Here is a 22,441-nt window from a genome sequence, read left to right as displayed (position 1 = left end):
TTCGTTTATGAAAGACATAAACACAACGAACACGTGTTGCTAAATTTTCAACAATCGTCTGCATTTCATTAGCAGCAGAATAAATGGTCAATCCAACAACGATACTATTCCAAAGTCTACACTTTAGAAAAAAAAAACGAGCGAGCAAAAAACTGTAGAGCAAAAGGGTGTATTCATTTAAAATAAATATGAATATAAAGCGTCTTACCGAGTGCAAATACACGCTTCACCCTGACGAAAATCACAAAATCGACGCCATTTTGTAAGTCAGTTCCAGCGACGTTTAATCTGACGCGCTTATATTTTTCTTAGAGCTTGGACATCAGATCACAACCCCACTGCTACCGGTAATGGACGTTACAATATAAATAAAATATGGGGCATGGTATTCTGTAAATTACATCGCTGCCAGTAAGTAATATCGTTCTTATCTGCTTCCTGTGTTGGCTTGAAAACGTTTTTATTGGGCAGGTAGGGTACATTAACCCATTTATGCCTAGTGGACTCTCCCATCCTTCTAAATTGGATCAATTTATTTCCAAAATTAGGGAAGTCTAGTATATTTATTTCTATATTTAGAATATTTCTTACAGAAATTCCTTTAAGCAAACAGCGCAGACCTTGATGACACGCCGCATCATGTGGCGTCTCATCTGGGTCTACGCTGTTTGCCAAGGCCCTTTTTTCTAGACGCTAGGCATAACTGAGTTAAAGTGGGTAGGCACGATTTTGATATGTGTTACATTGTAATATATTGATAAAAATATGTAACAATAACACAAAATAGGCAAGAAAAATTATACATTTAAGACGAATTTCGTAAAATGCAGCAAAGACAAATTACTGCTCCGAGCCGATTGTGACGAAGATATTTCGTACATATTTTCCTACAATAACCGAAGCATTCGTCTTTTTATTAGGATTGGAGTTAGTGTTCGTGTGTCGTATGAATAGATATCGCTGCAGGAAATTAAAATGATCCGAAAAACTAAATTTAGATCTACATCGTACATGCATGATATTCATACTGGCGACTTCGACTGTGCAGACATTTTCGATTTCAGATTTAAATATCTGGCTTATTTCATATTTTTTGACACATGTTCTTCTTTATTTTTATTTTAATTTATATTAAAATATATGTACAATAAGGCAGTGCCCCAGATAAGCTGCGTATCTGCGTCTTTCACCCTATTAAAATGTTTAAAAACGCAAAGATATACAATATCATGCGTATTGAAAACGCAACCAATTTGACTTTTACGCAAATTCCTAAAATTCGATGCGTACGATACAATAGCTTCAATCTAAAATTCTTTGCTCATTTTCGGTATATCCTCTTTGCAATTATTATCGTAATGTGACGTCGCTTTTATTCAGCAAGCGTCTTCTTGAAGGAGCAGGAAACATTTAAAGTTATTCAAACGCTCTGCGGACTAGATTTCATAGTTAATTACTGCATCAGACCAAATTATTTACGACAAACATGCGTTTTCAATCTGATTTAATCCGTCGCTCATTGTGCATGTATTTGTAAAGCGTCTGTCCTTTCAGTTTCTATAACGATACAAAATTATAATGTCTAAGAGAGGCCGAAAGACGTTCGCGATTGTTGCGCCATAATATCAATCGATTGCAAACTTTTTTAACAAAGAAAGCAAGTGCAATTAAGTGACAAATCATTCGTGTTATCAAATTTTTAAGTTTAAAGGTTATATTATGGACAGTTTCAAGCATTAAAGATGTTATGAAACATCAGTTTATTAAAATTAATCATAATAGTTTACAGTTTTATTGAATCAATACAAGTTAGCTTCAATAAAAGTAATCTGAATCAGAATGGATACGTTGAAGTGACCAAGATTGGCTTTTATTAAACGGGCAAATCAGCAATGATTTTAAGGTATGCATTTTTATTACTCATTTCACCCTATTTTAAGACCGAAATTACCCTATTTTTTAAAATCAATGGGTGAAAACCCTATTTCCCAAATAATTATCTGGGGCACTGAATAAGGTTTTTTTACACATTTTGTACAAATTCATAAATATTGGATAAAATCGTGCATACCCACTTTTACACAGTTTATTTCAATCCCTAATTCTTCCTTGTTGCCAACGTGTTATAGTAATGTTATTGATGCAAACTATAAAACTAATATTTGAAAATTTTGTCTAAACACATAATTGATGATTTTGAGGTATTCGTGGGCAATACATTAATGACGTGATTATGTATGATTATGTAATTGTTATTACATGCAATTGAATAACCAAAATAAAGAAAACAATATATTTTAAAAACGCGCACATGCAAATGCGTTATGACTTTGGCCGCGTCAGAGATAAAGACATTAACCCATTCATGCCTAGCGTCCTGAAAAAAGGACATTGCAAACAGCGGAGACCCAGATGAGACGCCGCATGATGCGGCGTCTCATCTGGGTCTGCGCTGTTTGCTTGAAGAAATTTCTGTCAGAAATATTCTAAATATAGAAATAAATATACCGGACAGCCCTACTTTTGGAAATAAATTGATCCAATTTAGAAGGATGGGAAAGTCCACTGGGCATAAATGGGTTAATGTAGATTGTTTTGAGTGTTTAAATTCGCATCTCGAAACAAAAGAATCTTGACCGCTATACACAGGTAAAATGGATTTGGGATCGAAATATACTGGCCGTTGGTCATTATAGTGCCAGTTATTATCCGGTGTAATATAGAATGTTTGGTCTGGGTATTCAGACTGACTGCTGTATACAGTTCTGAGGTGGCCGCGTAGTTAGGTTTGATTATATCTTTTATGTGCCATGCTTTTGGTGAAGATATAAACGCCGTCACCAAAATATACAACACACATTACTCGATCATTCTTTTGTAATGTTCCCCACCATAGTCCATGCATTTGGCGAAATAAACCACGTAGTACATACTAACTTTTAGTGACATCGTGTTGAAAAAAAGTAAACATGCTTTTCAGTTAATTTGTTTATGTTCATGGCATACTTTGATTGTGTTAGCCAGTTCTTTTCAGCTGTTTCGTTTTCAAATAAAAAGAACTACAGAAAAATGCGAATATTGTAGGAAATGTAGAATACAAGCTAAGTGTCTAGTGCAGATTGAATAACCGGATCGGGCGCATATCTGAACCAGTCGCAAAGTCTCGGGAACCATTTTTTCTGAGCCTCGCTCAATTAAAGTGATATTATGGGCATTGTTCACTGTTGAATTGAGCTGAAAAAAATCAACAGGTCAAAAGATTAAGGTAGCGCACCTCTAATGATTTCCCGCGATTTCTTCGAAGGTTGAAGAGCCTACTATTAGGTGCCGTAGCCTAGTGGTTAAGGCGATAGACTAGAAATCTTTTGGGATATTCCCGCGCAGGTTCGAATCCTGCCGACGACGTATACTTTTTTGCGACACGTTTTATTTATTTTCTAACGTAATTTTATTTAATATGGCATATAAGCTATATTTATTGTTAAATATGTTGCAATTTTTATGCACATTCTTCAATTATTAAAATTAAAACAACGTTATTGCGAAATTGGGTGATTTACTGTTGAAAATACGAACCATGCATGTTGCATTTTTATTTTTATTTTAAAAAGTAAACGGTAAATCTGTCTATTTCTTGGTATTTTTGCTGTATATAGTGTTTCTATAAAAACTAAGTTTAAAATATGACTTAAATGATACTTTTTTGAATTGTATGACACTTTGTTTTTAACCGACCCAATTTTTACTTGGCTGAAATCACTTACATTTCATGGCGCTCTTCCATAGATCAAAATTTGTAAAAAATAAATGTCTGTAAAAGAATACTTATTTCATCTTTTTTAAACTTTAAACACCTTTACAGCATCTGTACACACCAACTGCATGCCCATATTTGGAAATTTGAATGTATTATGGAACTTTTATATACCCCAGGGGTGAAAATATACTGGACAAAAGCCGAGCGTGGGGGTGGTTTTGAAAAAATCGGTTTATTTTTTTAAAAAGCATGGAGAGCCTACCTACAAATTTGCATGTAGTTCAGTGAAATGATGCTGATTAAGAAAATAATTAATTAGATTATATTTGGATATGTGCCCATTAGAGGTGCGTTACCTTAAGTTAAAATGTGGTTACTGACCATTTATCTGCAACTCATCTTGCTACCAGTTTTTTTATAAAAATATATTTTATATTATATATTTTACATGACCCACCCAGTCCTGTAAGCCGAAATGATCCGTAATACAAAATGGTGTATTTGTGTCGTATTAACGAATCTGCACTAAAACTAAATTAAGGTTCACATTGTACATGCGTGATCAGTTGTCAAACGAAAGTACGGTTGATATTAAAATGCATTATTTTTCTCTTTCCGGGATATTGCTTTAGTATGTTGATGCTGCATTAACAACTATAAGTGTATATGAGGTGAAAACACCAAAAATAAACAACGGTTGCGATAGACACCTATAAACTGTTAGATGCCCATAATAGCAGTTTAACTAGCATGTACTCAACATTAAACTTGCATACATTATGTTTTTTTTGTTGTTTTATGTTTTACGTCTTCAGCATTAGAAACGACCAATTAGACAGAAACTAAATAATAGCAATAATTGTGATATTTAAAATAGCATGTGTCGACCTTCTAGTGTCTGTGGTCGTTTTCGAGCAACTGTTTATCTGTACCCTTCAAACACATATATAATGCAATTGCAACTAATCAAGCTTTTAGCTTTTAACGGTATGTTAGTGATTGAACCGTTTCACCACAGTGAATAATGAAAATTTGTTAAAAAGCCCATAAACCCTAAAAATCAAAGAATACTTCGTACACTATTTCGAAAAAATAGAGTTACGAATAAACAATCCATGTTCCCCATAGCCATAGCCAAAATTTCAAAGCTAGATGTGGTCTGGTAACAGACATTTAACAAGATACAAAATGCTCTTTTTTGCGGACAATATATTCGACACATGTTCATGTACTAAGTAAGTGTTCGTGTGTCGTATAAATAGATATCGTTTTGGTGAATTTAAATGGAATAAATTGTTTCACAAAAAAATACAAAAGAGCATTTTGTATCTCCCTAGATCTATGTTACCAAACCACATAAAGCATTACAATTTTGGCAATTTACTATAAGGGACAATATTTTTAAATGGGTTAACTTTATTTTACGAAATAGTTTGCGAAATATGCGTTTATTTCGAGAATTTAAGTTACTTTTAAAGTTATTTAATTATTATTAAATTGCTTAATATGTGGTTCGATGGACCGCGCGGTCATCATTAAAAAAAATCAGTCATCGGTAATCTCGAGATTTTTATTTTTGTTCACTACGATTGTGTTTGATTGAATAAATAACTAAATAAATGACAATAATTGTTAGCTGTTAACCTTTATTAAAAATGTATAACACAAAAGGTACAGTCTTCTTCGATATTATGTTCAGCAGATGACTTTGTGAAACGACCCATCCACCATTTATAAATGACTGCACGTTGAAAAGTGTAAAGATTTATTGCTAAATTTCGTGTAATTTGTATGCTTTCAATTAAAATCATTTATACGTTATTCATTTCCAAAAGAAATCAAAAACACATGTTTGATGTCAATTTAGATGAAAATACAAAAATCTGAACGAGTGTCGCCTTAATAGCGATGCCGCACGAACATAGATGGCAATATCAGATACTCATGTCGCAGTATCTAATTCAATAAAATATTCCTGGCTAATAACTTATCGATGTTTCCATTTCATTATATTATTGCATGCTCGTTTTCAGCACACTTATCTGTTTTCGTATTTATTTGTTCGTGTTTTACCTCGATCGATTCTGTTAACGCCCTTCACTAACACCGTTGATTCGTAATATTACCGTTCCAAAGACAAGACGCAGTTGTCGATATACCGTCGGTTACTAAGCTTAGCAAAATATATTGGGTGCGGAAAAGATATTTTTAAAAAGACATGGGACAAAAAGCAAGGTAACTTATATTTTATTTTTGGTTGCTGTTGTTGTTTTTCTTTTGCCTAATTTTCTGTTTGTGTACATTTTGTTTAAGTTTTGTATTTACATGCATTTCTCATCATGCAAATGTTACCTTTCTTCAACATTTCATTTCTATTCGCGCTTTTTCGGTTATTATAATTTTAGTGCTGATCTTTCAAGTCTTCGTGCACAAATAACAAAAATAAAGAAAACATAAGAATTGTTAATTTAAGTCGTGTTCTAAAAAAAAGCTGACCATAATGCATGTGCGTATAGTGTCGTCCCAGATTAGCCTGTGCAGTCCGCATGGGCTAATCAAGGACGACACTTTCCGTCTAAATTGGATTTTTGCTAAGAAGAGACTTCATTTAAACGAAAACTGTCAAAAAAGCGGAAAGTGTCGTCCCTAATAAGATATTAATGCAAAACATAACTACATTTTACTTGTGGTTGCTAAGCTGCTTCTGGGTTAGTTGCCTGCGGTGTTTATAATTCAAAATATTCATGCTTTCTTCTAATATCGCACAAAAGTTCGGTGGGTGGGAAGGCTAATTCTTATTTCCCTAGACATTTTTTTACTATAACAAATTTATTAAGAAGGTACAATCACATTCAGTTATCTTCTAAATCTCAATTTAACCCATTTATGTCTAGTGGACTCTCCCATCCTTTTAAATTGGATCAATTCATTTCCAAATGTAGGGATGTCTGTTATATTTATTTCTATATTAATAATATTTGTTACAGAAATTCCTTTAAGCAAACAGCGCAGACCCATATGAGACGCCGCATCATGCGGCGTCTTATCTGGTCTGCGCTGTTTGCAAAACCCCTTTTTATAGACGCTCTATGCATAAATGGGTTAAATAATACCAAGTATTATTTTGCACAAGTATACACATACAGTGCAGGTTTTCAATAGTACTCAAATATGCGAACAAGTAATTTTTACAGGAAATGTATTTATCATACTATTATGGAGCGTTAGTTATTCTCTTGTTTTCATAAATAACGTGTTTATTTTGTTATATTAAATTTATGAACACATACGAACAATTGAATCATTAAATTTGTTAGTCAGTTTGTACAAAGAACTCACTTGATTGCATGAACGAGACTAGACTGAACCTATCAACGTCTTATTTTCAGTTCACACATTTTCTTGAGTACGTGTCAGAGCTTTTTATGAATTGCGCTGCATTAACTTTCAAGAAGTAAACAATTATATATTGTGAAAATTGCGCTAAATTCAGTACTTACTTCCGACGCGAACGCAATTCAGTCGTAATTGCAATACATGCCATGACAACAGAATCGTTAGAATAGTGTTTCTACATTGACACGGACTGTGCCGCAAGTGTTAGAAATTATGTCTGCAAATCGAAATAATTATCATAACTACTATTAATTAAGAGAACGAATGTGCGTATTAAAACGTGGAAAATTTTACTGACACTTTAATAATAAGCTTGTGGCAACAGTTACCATGGCGATAAATATTGAATTCCTATTTTCATCATTTTCCGATTCTTTTGAGATCAAAGCTTTGTTCGAGACATAACATATAGAAATATAGACACTTATGAAGTCGATATATCACTCAATCATCTTTGAAGCATAGGTTTTCTATCGCAAGTAGGTAAAAATATCACGGAAATTCGCACTGTAGACATGATATCGCGCTTTTCTTAGAGGCACATGCGAACAGTTCGTCTCAATTAGATTTAGACGATGTCATAAAAACAATGAAAATAGCATTCCTTGTTCAGAAAAAAATGTTTTGATATCGGTTCGATTACTAGATTAAGATTGCTAAAATAATAAATTGTTTTTACACTTTATAACGATAAGTTCATAAATATACGTATAACAGATAAAACGTTCAGCAAAAAAAAGAGCCTGAGTGTGCGTTTGATTTTGCTTGTTCTCGGCTCAATTCTTGTTTTAAAATATCCCAATTCATATGGCTTGTGAATCAATACACAGGCCTTGACACTAACTTTTTTGACAGGGTACCCGGAGGGAACCCTACTTTCAACTTTTGGTGGCCCTCACCCAAACTAGGGAGTCCTCTTGTTTCAACACACAGCTACTCTCGGCGTAAGGGCAAATAAGTACAAGAAGCATACTAGTACACATTTTATTTCCTATATTCAATTCTGTTGCCATTTAAAGCAGACCCATTAAAAGCTCACAACCTTGTCTTGTAAACTTTTGATATCATGTATTTCATCAATATCATCAGCATCGTCATCCTTGTCATAATCATCTTCAGCATTATCATCTTCAGCATTGCCCTTCGCCGCCAGAACTTAGCGTTTCGGAAGTTCTTATTATAAACTTTTAAGAAATAAAAGGTAATTACGCGCATTCAGGGGTTTCACTGGTTCAACAAAACTTGTTGCAACTTTTTCGCGCCGTGAAAACTGTCGATTATTCCAACCTTATTAATAAGAACAATCATTTAAAGAAACCTTACTACATGAATGTCAATGCCTATATTATCACTTTAAAAAGTATATTATTACATAAAAAACAATAAGTACCTTCATAAGTCATACCTTCATAAGTCTTAATAAGCTTTTTTTGTATATAAATACCTTTTTTTACAACTTGATAAACAACACAGATAACCAAAATAATATAACAATGTTTACTTCAATGTATTAAACAGTATGCTGCCTAAATGTTTCAAAATTATTTATTTAAACATAGAATCACACCAATTTACATCATTTGAAAGGGAAAAAGAAATATAAAACATCAGAAAGTAAATCATCTCACTTAATTTGTTAAACAGTTATATATGGTCATTTGGACATGTCATACATCAGCTTCTGTTGTTAAAACGTTTTCTGTTAGTGGTGGATGATTTCCAGGATCAATTAAATTATAATTGTTCACGCCTATTTCCTGACAGAAAGGCCCAGATAATAACCACCATCTACATGTGTATTCTAGTTGCCTGAAATAACATAAAGCATTTTTTTTTAACAAACTATCAACAACAAACAAACACATGCATGTCACTATCTTTAAATGTCCGAATTTGAACATATCCGAAATATAGTACACCAAGTGAACGATATACTTTTTATTTCAGAAATTGTTGGTATCTTAATCAAATTATATCCTTCCAAGGTCATTATAATAATGGAACTATTAAACAGAAATGCTCACAAATACCTGTAGAAAAAAGTGTATACCGGCATGTGTTTTTGTGGAGAATTAAATGCTTTTGCCAGCCCGATCGCCTATGGTTTTGATAAAAGAAATAGCGGCTCTAATAATTATTATAATTACTGATCGTCGTGACAGTTTGTCCCCCGAAGGACCCCCGATAATGTTGAAGAACTTCAGGTCTAACCCTTTTTACATTTTGTATGTATGGACCAATGTATATATTTGTATAATGTCATTATCTGGAAATAAAATATGTTTAAAGTACAGTTTGTCCCAGTGTTACTTTTTTGGGGGCTCAATATCATAAAGGAGCCATTAATAATCCGATAATCCGATAATAACCCCCATAAAACTTGACAATAGCAGTAAATACACCGTTTGTAACACTTACACGCTTCAGTGATTTCAATATACTCTCTGCACTGTAGGTCGCTTACATCGTCGAAAATCAATATTTACAACTGACAGACGCTGGCCACTCATGCTCAATCGCGTGCTTTCGATTCGCAGTACATTTTCGGATAAGATTTTATACGCCGCTCTTTAAAAGTTGGAGGCACTTTTAAAAAATCAAATGGTCAATCAAGACAAAGTGGTTCTATAAATTTAGGGTTCCCGGAGGACCACCCAGCTTGAAAGAACTGGTGGTCCTCGCCAAAATCTGGGGGCCTCGGGTCCCCAAACAACCTTCAGTGTCGAGGCCTGATACATATAAATGATTTTTTTAACAATTACAAAACTAAATATAATAATTGAACATGTACTTTTTAGATAAGATAATGCAACATATGCAATGCATATATGTCGTGCAACTGAACAATACATACGGAATATTACGCTAGTGGCTTGTGTGATGACGTATCACACGAGAGGCGGAGCCTCCAGTGTGATGCGAAATAGCACCAGCCACGAGAGTGATACAAACTCTTGGAACAATTGACTAGCGTAATATTCCTTTTATTATATACAACAACTAACGAAAACAGTTAACAAACGTATTTTTTTACTTTAACAAAACTGACAAAACAATGACTAAAACGGTACGCCATAGTTTATTTAAGACGCGTATGAATACAGTTAATGTAAACTAACGTGTAAACATTCGAACCGGGAAAACACAGGTTTCCGACACGCTTACCTTAATGCCATCGTTAATCCAATTTTTATAACAATTAAGTTGACAACTTTAATCCGATGTTTATAACAAAAACGTTTAAACGATATGCACTTCCACTTCTAATCTATCTTCCATGTCTTTATCGAAACTTAGTTTAAACCACACTATTTTATTGTATTCCTATCGAAATATACATTTATGCATGATAAACACACACTCGAAAATACGTTTTTAACACATAGTTTACTGCTAAAAAACACCACGTCTGACATGTCCTTACAGAGTTGAGATAAAACTATTGTGTTTTGTCACAGAAATGACGTCATACGATGTACTACGTAATATATTTCGTATTCTACCACGGCACGTGATTTGTTTTCTATATACAAAGAAGGAAAACTACTATTGGTTATTACCCCGATATACCAACGGTTGTTTAAAGTGACGTCACTTTGATTGTCCGCGCACTGTTTATGAATGAAGACGGCGTCATTTGATTTTATTTGTTGTGGTGACGTCACGTTTTCGCGGAAAAGTGGAGGACGTTCGGTTAATATAATTCTTATTCATAAACTTTAAATCGCGGATAACGTTTTTATGAAATCGTGTTAGAATCGAAATAATCGACGGGCAACCCTTGATTATTGCGGTAATAACCAACGGTATGTCTTTCCGATGCTTGTTATTAAACCACTCGGGCTACGCCCTCGTGGTTTAATTCCTACGCATCGGAACTCCATACCGTTGGTTATTACCGCAATAACCAACGGTTACCCGTCGATCATTTCTTAAATATAAAATATTTCTATTTTCGGTGCGTGTAATGTGACGTCATTAAATGGGTCGAAGTAGTCCGGCTAGTATGGTAATTCGGAATTGGAAACAGCGAGTGGCGTAAAACGGGATTTTTATTTCAACGATTGATACAAACTGTATTTTGTTAAAAGCATTAAACAGGTATATAATAGAATAGAGAACACCCATCTGCATTATGTGTTATTATATGAGTCGCGTTCTGAGATGTGGTAAATATGCATGAATGTGTGTCATGGATGATAAAATCAAGTAAAAGTGTATTATACATATATACATTATGTTTCAATATGAACTTTTACGGATTTCAATGAATGTTTATAACACGCAGTATATTTTTGAAAAAGAAAAATTATTAATTTGGTTGCTATAAAACGAAACAAACAATATGACGTTTTCTAAATATTTATCGAACAAATTAAAAAAAAGAAAAGTATTATTTATTAAACATCGAAGCATGTGCCGAGTACAATACTATAGTTATGGTCTGATTATAGGGAGATATGTTAATTTAATAATTTGTGAAACTCCAATAGCTGTTTTCATGGCAACAAGGCTGAATGTCAATTCCATTTTTTTTATTTCATTACAAAAGAATGTCGAACTCCAATGTTACTCTTAACTTTCTCTTCAGTCAGTTAGCGATATCAAATAAAGCCAATAACCACTTCGAAATTCCGTGAAAGCAGAATGTGTAGTCCTTGATTAGCTTGTACGGACAAAACGTTACGCACATGCCTTGGTTTAAACATATTTATTCAAGAATGTGTTTTACAGCATAAGTTACAAGCATCTAAAGTTTATGATTGTAACGATGGCTAGGCTAGTAGGGTTCTTTTACTTAATAATATATTTACACACATAGTGTCGTTGTTTTATTTGTATTTTAAACAAAAAACAGTTGAATAATCATTGACATTGAAAAATGCACATGCATTGATTACCCCATTTATGAAAAAAAGCATTGGCACACAGCGTGGACCCAGATGAGACGCCACATGATGCGGCGTCTCATCAGGGTCTGCGCTGTTTGTTTACAGGAATTTCTTTAAGAGATATTCTAAATATAGAAATAAATATACTAGACATTCCTAATTTGGGAAATAAATTGATCTAATTTAGAAGGATGGGAGAGTCCATAAGCCATAAATGGGTTAAACTCGTTTTTCCCAAAACGAGGCTGAATTCTATCGTACAAGAGGACCCTAAAATTCTCAGAGGAAGTGAGTTTAACCAGGATGTACACTAGTATCAACAAACTCCATCTTTCTGAACAGCAAGAAGCCGCCGAAGTTTTCGAAGCAGTCCGCACAGGCTAATCTGGGACGACACATTCCATCTGGGACGACACTTTCCATCTGGGTCGACACTTTACATCTGGGACGACACATTCCATCTGGGACGACACATTCCATGTGGGACGACACATTCCATCTGGGATGACACATTCCATCTGGGACGACACATTCCATCTGGGACGACACTTTACATCTGGGGTGATACTGAACGCATATGAATAAGGTCATTTTTCTGATAACGGGGCTCATTTATCTCTCCAAAAACCAAAGGCTCACACAGTATAAAACTAGATTGATGCAGGCATTATACTATCTGTATATCCATCTCTCTCCACAGCAAGAGGCCGCCTAAAATATCGGAGGCGCTCATGGAGACGTACTTCCGGGCCGAGTACGATGCCATGGACGCCGATGCCGACGGGTCGCTGAACCGACAAGACGCCATAGATCTGATCCAAATGCTTGGATGCAACAAGGGGAAACGGAAGCTCCAGGTAGGGATGAAGTTGAAGGTGATAGTGTTGATATAGATGATTGCTACGTAAATCGATGGTGGTTAAAGGATGATAATGGGCATGTCGATACTGGTGGCACCGACTATTGTTATGATGATTTATGTAGATTGCTGTTAAGGCGGTGACCATGATGGTGGTGGTTGTGATTGTGGTGGTGATTTTCATGGTGGTGGTATTGGTTCTGATGGCGTTGTTGGTAACGTTGATGGTAATGATGATTGTGGTGATGACTGTGTTGATGATGATGGTGGTGGTGAAGATGGTTGTGATAATAATGGATATGATGGTGTTGATGATGGTGGTGATGATGTTGTTTGTGATGATGGTGGTAATGATGGTGGTGAATATGGTGGTGATGATTGTGATGATGGGGATGGTGGTGATGATTATGATGGTGGTGGTGGTGGAGTTGGTGGTGATGGTAATGATGGTTGGGATGATGGTGGTGGAAGTGGTGGTGATGATGATGTTTGCTTATGATGGTGGTGATGGTGGTTATGATAGTGGTGGTGTTGGAGGTTGTGGTGGTGGTAATGATGGTGGTGATGATGTTGGTGATGACGGTGGTGATGATGGTGGTGATGGTGGTGATGAAAGTGGTGATGATGGTGGTGGTGATTGTGACGATGGTTGTGATGATGGTGGTGGTGATGATGATGGTTGTAGTGGTGGAGATGGTGGTGGTAGTGATTGTTGTGTTCTTGGTTGGGATGGTGATGATGATGGTCGATGAAAGTGGTAGTGATGGTGGTGGTGTTGATTATGATGGTTGTGATAATTTTGGTGATGATAGTGGTGGTGCTGATTGTGATAATTTTGGTGATGATGGTGGTGGTGATGATGGTGGTGATGATGATGGTGATGGTATTGATTATGGTGGTGATGATGGTTGTGATTTCAGTGGTGATGATGGTTGTGATTTCAGTGGTGATGATGGTTGGGATGGTAGGGGTGATGATGGATATGGTTGCGATGTTGGTGGTGCTGACCATGACGATGGTGCTAATAATTGTCTTGTTGGTAGCGGATATGACAATGTTGATGAATGTGGTGATTACAATTAGGAAAATATAGCTACGTTTAAAAAAACAATGGTTACCAATATAGTTATAATTCCTAACATTATCAATCACACTACTTCGCTTCATTCCACTGCATTTTATTATACTCCATGTCGCCCCGCTTCACTCCACTCAACTAGATTTCACACCTCTAAAATCATATCAACTTTACACCACTCTCTTCAACTCTCTCCACCACTCCACTCCATCCTCTATCAATACCCTTCCACTGCACTCCATTTTACATGTCTCCACTCTATCCATTTTACTACACTCCATCCCTTTCAATGTTATTACCTAGGAATGGGACTACAACAAAAATGATCTGATCTTGAGAGAAGACTACATAGAAAACATCAAAGATGATCCCATGCTGATTAAAAAGTAAGTATTATATTAAACAAACATTCCTCTAATTTTGTGAAAAATCATTGATATGGAGAAAATTATATAATAGTATAATATGAAAGGATAGTTTTCACGTGTTTGTGTTTCACATAATATGAATATTGGGGATCAAAGGCCGCAATCGTCATTATAAGGAAACCCATATTTATTGTCCCCTTAGGGTTTCACCGGAGGGACTTATGGTTTGTGCTCTGTGCGTCTGTCAGTCTGTCAGTCCGTCACACTTTTCTGGATCCTGCGATAACTTTAAAAGTTCTCCATATTTTTTTTAATGAAACTTTATATATGGACAGATGGATATATGGAGATTATGCACGTCATTTCATTTTGTTCCTACGTCGAGAATTCTGGTTGCTATGGCAACAAATATATTTTTAAAATCTGACAATGGTGGAGCCGGTAGGGGACATATATTGCTTCGCAAAAGCCTTGTTTGATTTATGATTAACACAAATCAAGATAAGTTAAGTTAGCTTTAAAAATAGTTTACTTCACACGTGAAAGCCATTTAAACGCATAAAGCAAACTATGACATAAATTGAATTAAAACCAACACTTTATATCAGTTAATTAATATTGACTCGTGTTTGATACCTAAATTTAACGAACATTTTAACGTATTTACCGTCGTGCAAGTTGACGCGTAAACGTATTTAAAAGAATAACAATACAATTTAAACCTCAAATAGTTCTAGCAGAACCATTGTCTTATCGGCGTCTATTTCCGCTTTCAGAACGATGAAGTACCGGAAGCTCTTCCGGTTGTTCGACAGGAACGCCGACGGCTCGGCTTGCAAGCAGGAAATCATCAACGGACTTGAGTCGGTACGTAGTTCCTCGCAGTATCTCGCCCATGCGCATGCGCAGGCTGGTCTGAAGCTGCGCTGTAAAGTGGCATAAGACCAATTGTCGCATGATGCTGGTCACATAATATCAAATTATTTTCTATACTACATAATAGATGCACACATATAAAAACATTACGTATGAAAGCAAGTTTTATTTGGTTTGGTTTAAGTTGATAATACTTGTTTGTTTTTCTACTACCGGCGTAACTTAAGTTTCATATAAAAATGTGTAAAACGTATTTAAAAGTCTAGTTTAATGCATATTACATTTAATTGAACAGAGTCATACGAACATTTAAGTGGACTCCGCCTTAAGAGCATGACTCATATGTATCTGATATTATACAAGAAATCACCAATTGAGTCTTGTTATGAGAAAATTGGGCATAATGCATGTAGTACAGTGTCATCCCAGATTAGCCTGTGCAGTCCACACAGCCTAATCAGGGACGACACTTTCCGCTTTTATGACATTTTTCGTTTAAATGAAGTCTCTCTTCTTAACAAAAATACAATTTAGGCGAAAAGGATCGTCCCTGATTAGCCTGTGCGGACTGCACAGGTTTATCTGTGACGACACTTTACGTACATACATTATGCCCAGTTTTCTCAGAACGCGATTAAATTAATGTTTTGTCAAGGGCTTCTAAATATTAAAATACAAATTCATAATGATTGTGCATGTCGTGAAGGTGGTAGAACCACTCTTCGTACCATGAGAGCCGTGAACGTTATTAGATATTGCTTCAAAATCGTTCAATTTGATATATTAAATTAGTTTATCAAAATGTTATGTTACCAACTGGAAAGAAAGACAAATTAAAAACCATATGGGCTGAATCTGCATGTTCTTAACTGCAAAATCCTGGTCTTAATTATTTGATTGGTTTTATGAATGTTTAGGCGATGACAAATGTTTCTGTCGAGGCAAACGATTACATTTAATTATAAATATTTATATGTTTTACATATGTTTCATACCGAAGAATAATGTATTCACATACATTTATGCCCAATTTGATATCACATTTACATACGATTACATATTGTCAACGTCGCCCTGGCAACTAATGATAAATCGGTATATCAAATAAAACGGTTGTTTTCCTATATTAAATATATTGTCAATGAAGAAAAAATACATTGCATATAAAGTTAAGGATCCTGGCATTTGATATCAGATCTAAATATTTCTAGGTCTAGAATGTAAACAATAATTTGAGATGTTCGATTAAGTTTTCCCTGTTAAATGTTAACCCTTAAAGCGCTGGAGCCGAATTTTAAAGGCCTTTGCAAACAGTTTGGATCCAGATGAGACGCCACAAAACGTGGCGTCTCATCAGGATCCAAACTGTTTGCTATTCTGATAGTATTCTTTGAAAAAAATCGAAGAAAATGCTAATTTTAGAAATTCTGCAGACGACATTTTAGCAGACGACAAATTTCCCAGCATGCAAAGGGTTAAAACCTGCACTTTTCGAAGTAATGTTAGAAGTCTTAGAGATTAATCTAATAGATCAAATGTTGAATCTAAAAGATGGCATAATTACGTTTTAATTTTAATTCCACGAACTAAAAGACGATGTATATGTCGCACTTTACTTGAACACGAGTAGCACATGCAATGGAAAGCATTATTTATACAGAAATACGATATACATTAGCAATTACTGGAAAAGACCAAGATTTCATTCACTATATTGAATTACTAAAGTCTTAAAATAGCCTAAGAACTGACAACCTCACTATGATAAATATTGACCACTCACTGATATTAATTATTTTGTAAATGTCTTTCTTGTTCACCTTTTCACTTGAAGCTATTTACATACGGAATGTTCGTATAAATCAGCGTGATTTTCACCTGTACGTACAATCTATTATAAAATCTAGCTAAATTTACTAGAATGGCCTTCGATATAAGATCTAGTCACAATTAGTATTTATTAAGTATATATGTATTTATTGTTTGCTGTTGTGTTTTTGAAGAATTACGAAAACCAAATTTCACCACCATTTATCTAGTTTGTTTCACTTTGCGTATGTTATTGTGGTCAACACAACCATTAATTGAGTCGCGTTCTGAGAAAACTGGGCATAATGCATGTGCGTAAAGTGTCGTCCCAGATTAGCCTGTGCAATCTGCACAGGCTAATCAGGGACGACACTTTCCGCTTTTATGACATTTTTCGTTTAAATGAAGTCTCTTCTTAGCAAAAATCCAATTTAGGCGAAAAGTGTCGTTCCTGATTAGCCTGTTCGAACTGCACAGGCTAATCTGGGACGACACTTTGCGCACATGCATTATTCCCAATTTTCTCAGAACACGACTCAATTAATTATTATTGCATACCCATTATATGTACATACTTTTCATCACCATGTTGAATAAGCATTTATTAACATCACATTTACATGTCTTACGTATGTTTTTGGCTATGTACAACTGTATTCGCCAATAAAATTGACTTGACTTTTCTTGATTAGAAATAAACTCTCCAAAATTTACAACACGTATTAAATAATATATGTGAGACATTCTAAAATAGATGCAATAACAGCTCAAATGAAGTATTTCAAAATGTTTGTGTCGCCACGTCAATTGCTTTTATATAATAAACACCTTTCTATGTATATTTCAGATATGCTTAGAGGTAATATTAATGTTCATAAATGTTGTGTTCAGGCTCGTGTGTTTTTTTTTTTTTAAATTGCAACATACAATTGTATTTATTGTAGATACCAAGATGGTTTGGCATAATCAACATATATGTTGTATCAAATCTAACATATTAACAAATATATTTTTCTTATATAAATAACTTCTCTACCGCACAACTTAGAAAGATTAATTAGAGCCACGTTGTGCGAAAAAAACAACAACATAATAAGGCAAACAGAGAGATAAATGTCGTTTTATCAAAATAATTTAATACTCGCAACCATCTTTTATTTAAAGCAACTACAATAACACTGACACGGACCAACATATTGTATGACTTCAAATCGTGTGTTTTTAATTTCAATGAATATTTAAAAGTGTTCGTTGGAATTGTTTCCGTTTTAAAAAATATTTAAGTTACGTAACGGCGTTTACATGTCCCAGGGGTGGTTGTTTCCGACATGTTTTTTTATAGGTTTAAAGGTGTTGTTTTCATTCGAAGAAGCATTTTTCCCGAATAAAGCACGGTATAGAACTAAGCGTCATATAATGCATTAATGTAAATACGTCTACGCAATAGATTATATTTGATTTCCGTAACATGCATTTTAATTTGAAATTTAAGGATTTTAAACTTATTTTATTTCGTCAAAAAATAATCTAATAGCTGCAGTAGATCTAAAACAAGACTGGAGAGTTTCCCATTTCAAACATGAAAATAAAACAGATATCTCACTGCGGTATTCCAGGGTGCAAGATAAACGGGGTCCACTGAGGTTTTCACACGGGCTGGACAGAAAATAAACACACCGTTCAGAACTTTATTTTGGCATATATCTCAATTCATTAAAATACATTTGCAAAACATTTTAGTGCATACAAGAAAGTTTTCTTGCATTTTATGTCGATATCTTAAGATTTAAGAATAAATAATTGAATACGTCTGAAATCGGTGCCAAAATTTCACTTTGCTTGCAACATAACCGTAAACATGAATGCGTTACACATCGTATTTTTGTCCAAGAACACAGACTTATCAAATAAAGTAAATCTGATGTATTTCAGATTGCCATAAGCAGCATGAAACTGTCTTGTATGCAAGGTTTGACTTTCTTAAGAAAATAAATGTGTTAAAAAGTTATTTGAAGAAAAGCATCACATACCGGTGTGTTGACATCCATTAACGTTCAAATGTGAACCCCCAACAAGGCACGTGATCCTGCACCCTGATTACTGAGAAGAGTTGTTTCCCTTCATCAAGCAATCGGAGTAATAGAGATAAATCAGTCCGCGCTATATAACTATAACTGAGATGAATCAGTTCCCTTTATTCCGCAACGAATATGTACTGCACATTAAAACTCGAATTTTTCCCCTGTATAAAGCAACTGGATAATTAATTAGTTTTCATTAAGTATTGTAACAAAGTTAATGTGTTTTCTTAGCTCAGTCACATTACTATTACCTAATAAATACACATTTTGTAGTAAATCTTATAATATGCCTTCACAAAATTACTTAAACATTTCAAGTTAAACTTAAAGTGTAATGACTCGAAAATGATTACAGTGAATTCACTCCGTGGTATAATTTAATTGAATTGTTACCCTTATTATTCCACGGGTTATTTGTTTGGCGCACTGGTAAGTACATGCGCTTCTCACATACAGATTTACCACTGTCTGTTAAACCCGTCTCTTACCCCGCTCTAACCCGTCTCTAACCCCGCTCGAACCCGTCTCTAACCCCGCTCGAGACGCACGTGAGTTTGGTTGGCGGTCACCATAATGGGCGGGCGAGTTTCCTTCTGGTACTACGAACCCAGCCCTCTGCATAAGACCCCATGAACAAATTAAAGCGCTACAGGCACTGAAGTTGTTCGCTGTTGTCGTCCTTGCTTAGCTTGTGCGCATTGCACAGGCTATTCAGTGTGCACAGGCTTATCTTATTTGACATGCAATAAGCCCCGTTTTCTCTGAAAGCAGCCAATTTTACAGATTTCAATGATAAACTATAGACTGGCCAATGTCGTCTTGCAAGCAGGTAAATACACTCACAGCAGTAGTAGAGCAGACGCTCCAAAGACTTCGTCGTCTGCAGTGCAGACAGGCAGCGGTAATCGTTCCTAGCATAGTGAGTAACGGTCCTTAGCGTAGCTATGGCTAGGCTTCTAAGCACATACTGATTTGCAAAACATGCTCTGTAAATTTAGTTGTGAGATAACGCTCACAACTAAAAATGGAATGCCTTTTAGTAAAAAATGAATGCAGTCCGCACAAGCTAATCAGGGACGACACTCTCCGCCTAAACTTGATTTTTGCTAAGAAGATACTTTCTTGATACGAAAAATATCATAAAAACGGAAAGTGTCGTCTTTAATAAGCATGCGCGGACTGCACAGACTAATCTGGGACGACATTTTGCGCACATGCATTATACACCATTTTCACAGAGCAAAGCTAAATAACCCATTCCGGGGTCAATATTTACCGACTTATTCTTAGACATAAGGCTCGAATTACAACCAAGAAAACATATGCTCACCCTTTGAATATATACAGGCTTCTTATATTACTTGAATTATATATTAATTGTTATACATGATAAATTGTGCATTTAAATGTGTTAAATACCATGCGTTTTTGAAATATGCTATGCCTTAAGAGCATAACAGTTTTAAGAAATAGAGGATATTTGTTTGATTCGATGGAATATCGATTTTATTTCACGAGTGATCATATAAAATATGTATTTTTTATGTTCACTCGTGAATTAAAATCGATATTCTATCGAATCCAAAAAAAATTCTTTTTATTTTATGCTTTTTTTCACCGTTTATTCACATTGTAAAAGAGTTTAATTGGATGATTTCGTTGGATTTATGACGTCGTTTCGTCGAAAAAATGACGTCATTTCACAGTAAAATAGTGAAAACTAACGATAATTTTCACTGTTTAAAACAGTGAAATGTCAGTTTTATTTTACTGATGTTTCTCTATAAACCACCGGAAAGCATAAAATAATGTTCTTTATCTGTAGACTTAAGTGTAAGAATTGGTTGGTTGTATACGAGCCACGGACACAACGGAGAAAACGGGGCTTAATGCATGTGCGTAAAGTGTCGTACCAGATTAGACTGTGTGTGAAGTCCGCACACTTTCATCAGGGGCGACATTGTTCGCCTTAACTGGATTTTTGTTCAGATGATTTCCTTTAAACGAAAAATACAATAAAATAAGGGACGACACTTGACGCACATGCATCAAACCCCCTATTATCAGAGCGAGGCGAATCTGTCTATGAACTCTTCCACTTGGTCGTTTTCATTTCTCTAGCAACTGGATATCGACGTCGACGACGACGTTCTTAAAATCGTCGAACAGATGGTCACCGATGCAGACGGTCGCATCACGTACCAGAACTTCTTAAAGCAGAGGTTCAAAGCGTTGAAGGAGAAAGCACCCACTTTTGGTCCAAACGGCAAATTTGCCGGAAGTCAGGCGTCGATTGCGTCGGTGAGCGGCCATGTGGACGGCCACGTGGGATAGTGGTTGCCTTTGATTTTGTTTTGTATTTTTTTAAATCCGTTTAATGGTGTGTGTTTTTATGAAACTTTTCTGCCTTATGTGCCTGTCTGTGTTGTTGTTGTTGTTGGAGAACATGTCAACAGAAGTGCTTAAACATATCGGTTGCTTCTTTTACCGCCTAAATTTGAAAAATGTTGCTTCGTTTACAATATCTACATGTGTATGCTTAAAACTATCGGTTGCTGCGGTTAAAATGTATTCATTTAAATATTTAAATCTGGCGGCTGCTTCGTTAGAAATTTATATAATTGAATATTGAAATCTTTCGCTTGCTTCGTTTGCAAATTCTACATTTCAAAGCTCAAACCGTTCGATTTATTTACAATGTCCTACATAAGAACGAAAAAATTAACGTTGAAACGCCTATGTTGATTCATCAAAAATACATACATTTGAACGCAGCACCAATAATGATGATTCATCTATGCTAATAGCATTATAAATGAAAATACCCTTTAATTGCTGCACGTGACATAAACTGCAACCATTGAAACTATGAAATGAAAAGAAGTGTCGTAAACAGTTTCTGCCTATTTTATTGATATTTTAGTGTTTGTCTTGAAAGGGACTTAAATAAAGATTACTGATTATGAATGTTATATTATTATTGCTTGAAACATGCGAAGATGCAAAACGAAAAGGTCAAGGAAAACGTTTGAAAACTTAACGCATCATGATGCTAATGATTTTGATGATGATGACTTTGATGATGATAAATTCGTTGAAGATGATGATGATGATGATTTGTTTAATAGCACCGTTGGTGTGGCAATACAGCATGAAACGGTCTAAAGACATAACGTATACCAGATATATACGAGTTTAAATGTGTAGTCATCAGTTGAAACGATTCAAGAATTAAGGGTGTATCTGTTGGTTTTGTTTTGCCGAAAAGCTTTCCCGCTTTGGTAGCAATATGTACATTTTTTGTCATCCACCTGCTTTTACAAAC

The 22,441-nt window shown here is 35.1% G+C and overlaps 1 protein-coding gene across 1 annotated transcript; it reads left to right on the top strand.

The window, feature by feature from the left end:
* The first annotated feature begins 5,874 nt into the window (after positions 1-5,874).
* Positions 5,875-21,450, top strand: LOC127857290 (troponin C, skeletal muscle-like). Its single transcript, XM_052393701.1, has 5 exons — positions 5,875-5,992; positions 12,746-12,902; positions 14,286-14,368; positions 15,127-15,217; positions 21,238-21,450. Exons 1-5 carry the CDS (start codon positions 5,976-5,978, stop codon positions 21,448-21,450), a joined length of 561 nt encoding a protein of 186 aa, XP_052249661.1. The 5' UTR covers positions 5,875-5,975.
* The last annotated feature ends 991 nt before the right edge of the window (positions 21,451-22,441 follow it).

The sequence above is a fragment of the Dreissena polymorpha genome, chromosome 14 (genome assembly GCF_020536995.1).
Source record: "Dreissena polymorpha isolate Duluth1 chromosome 14, UMN_Dpol_1.0, whole genome shotgun sequence".
Classification (NCBI taxonomy): domain Eukaryota; kingdom Metazoa; phylum Mollusca; class Bivalvia; order Myida; family Dreissenidae; genus Dreissena; species Dreissena polymorpha.
This window is presented reverse-complemented; position numbering and strand designations above follow the sequence as displayed.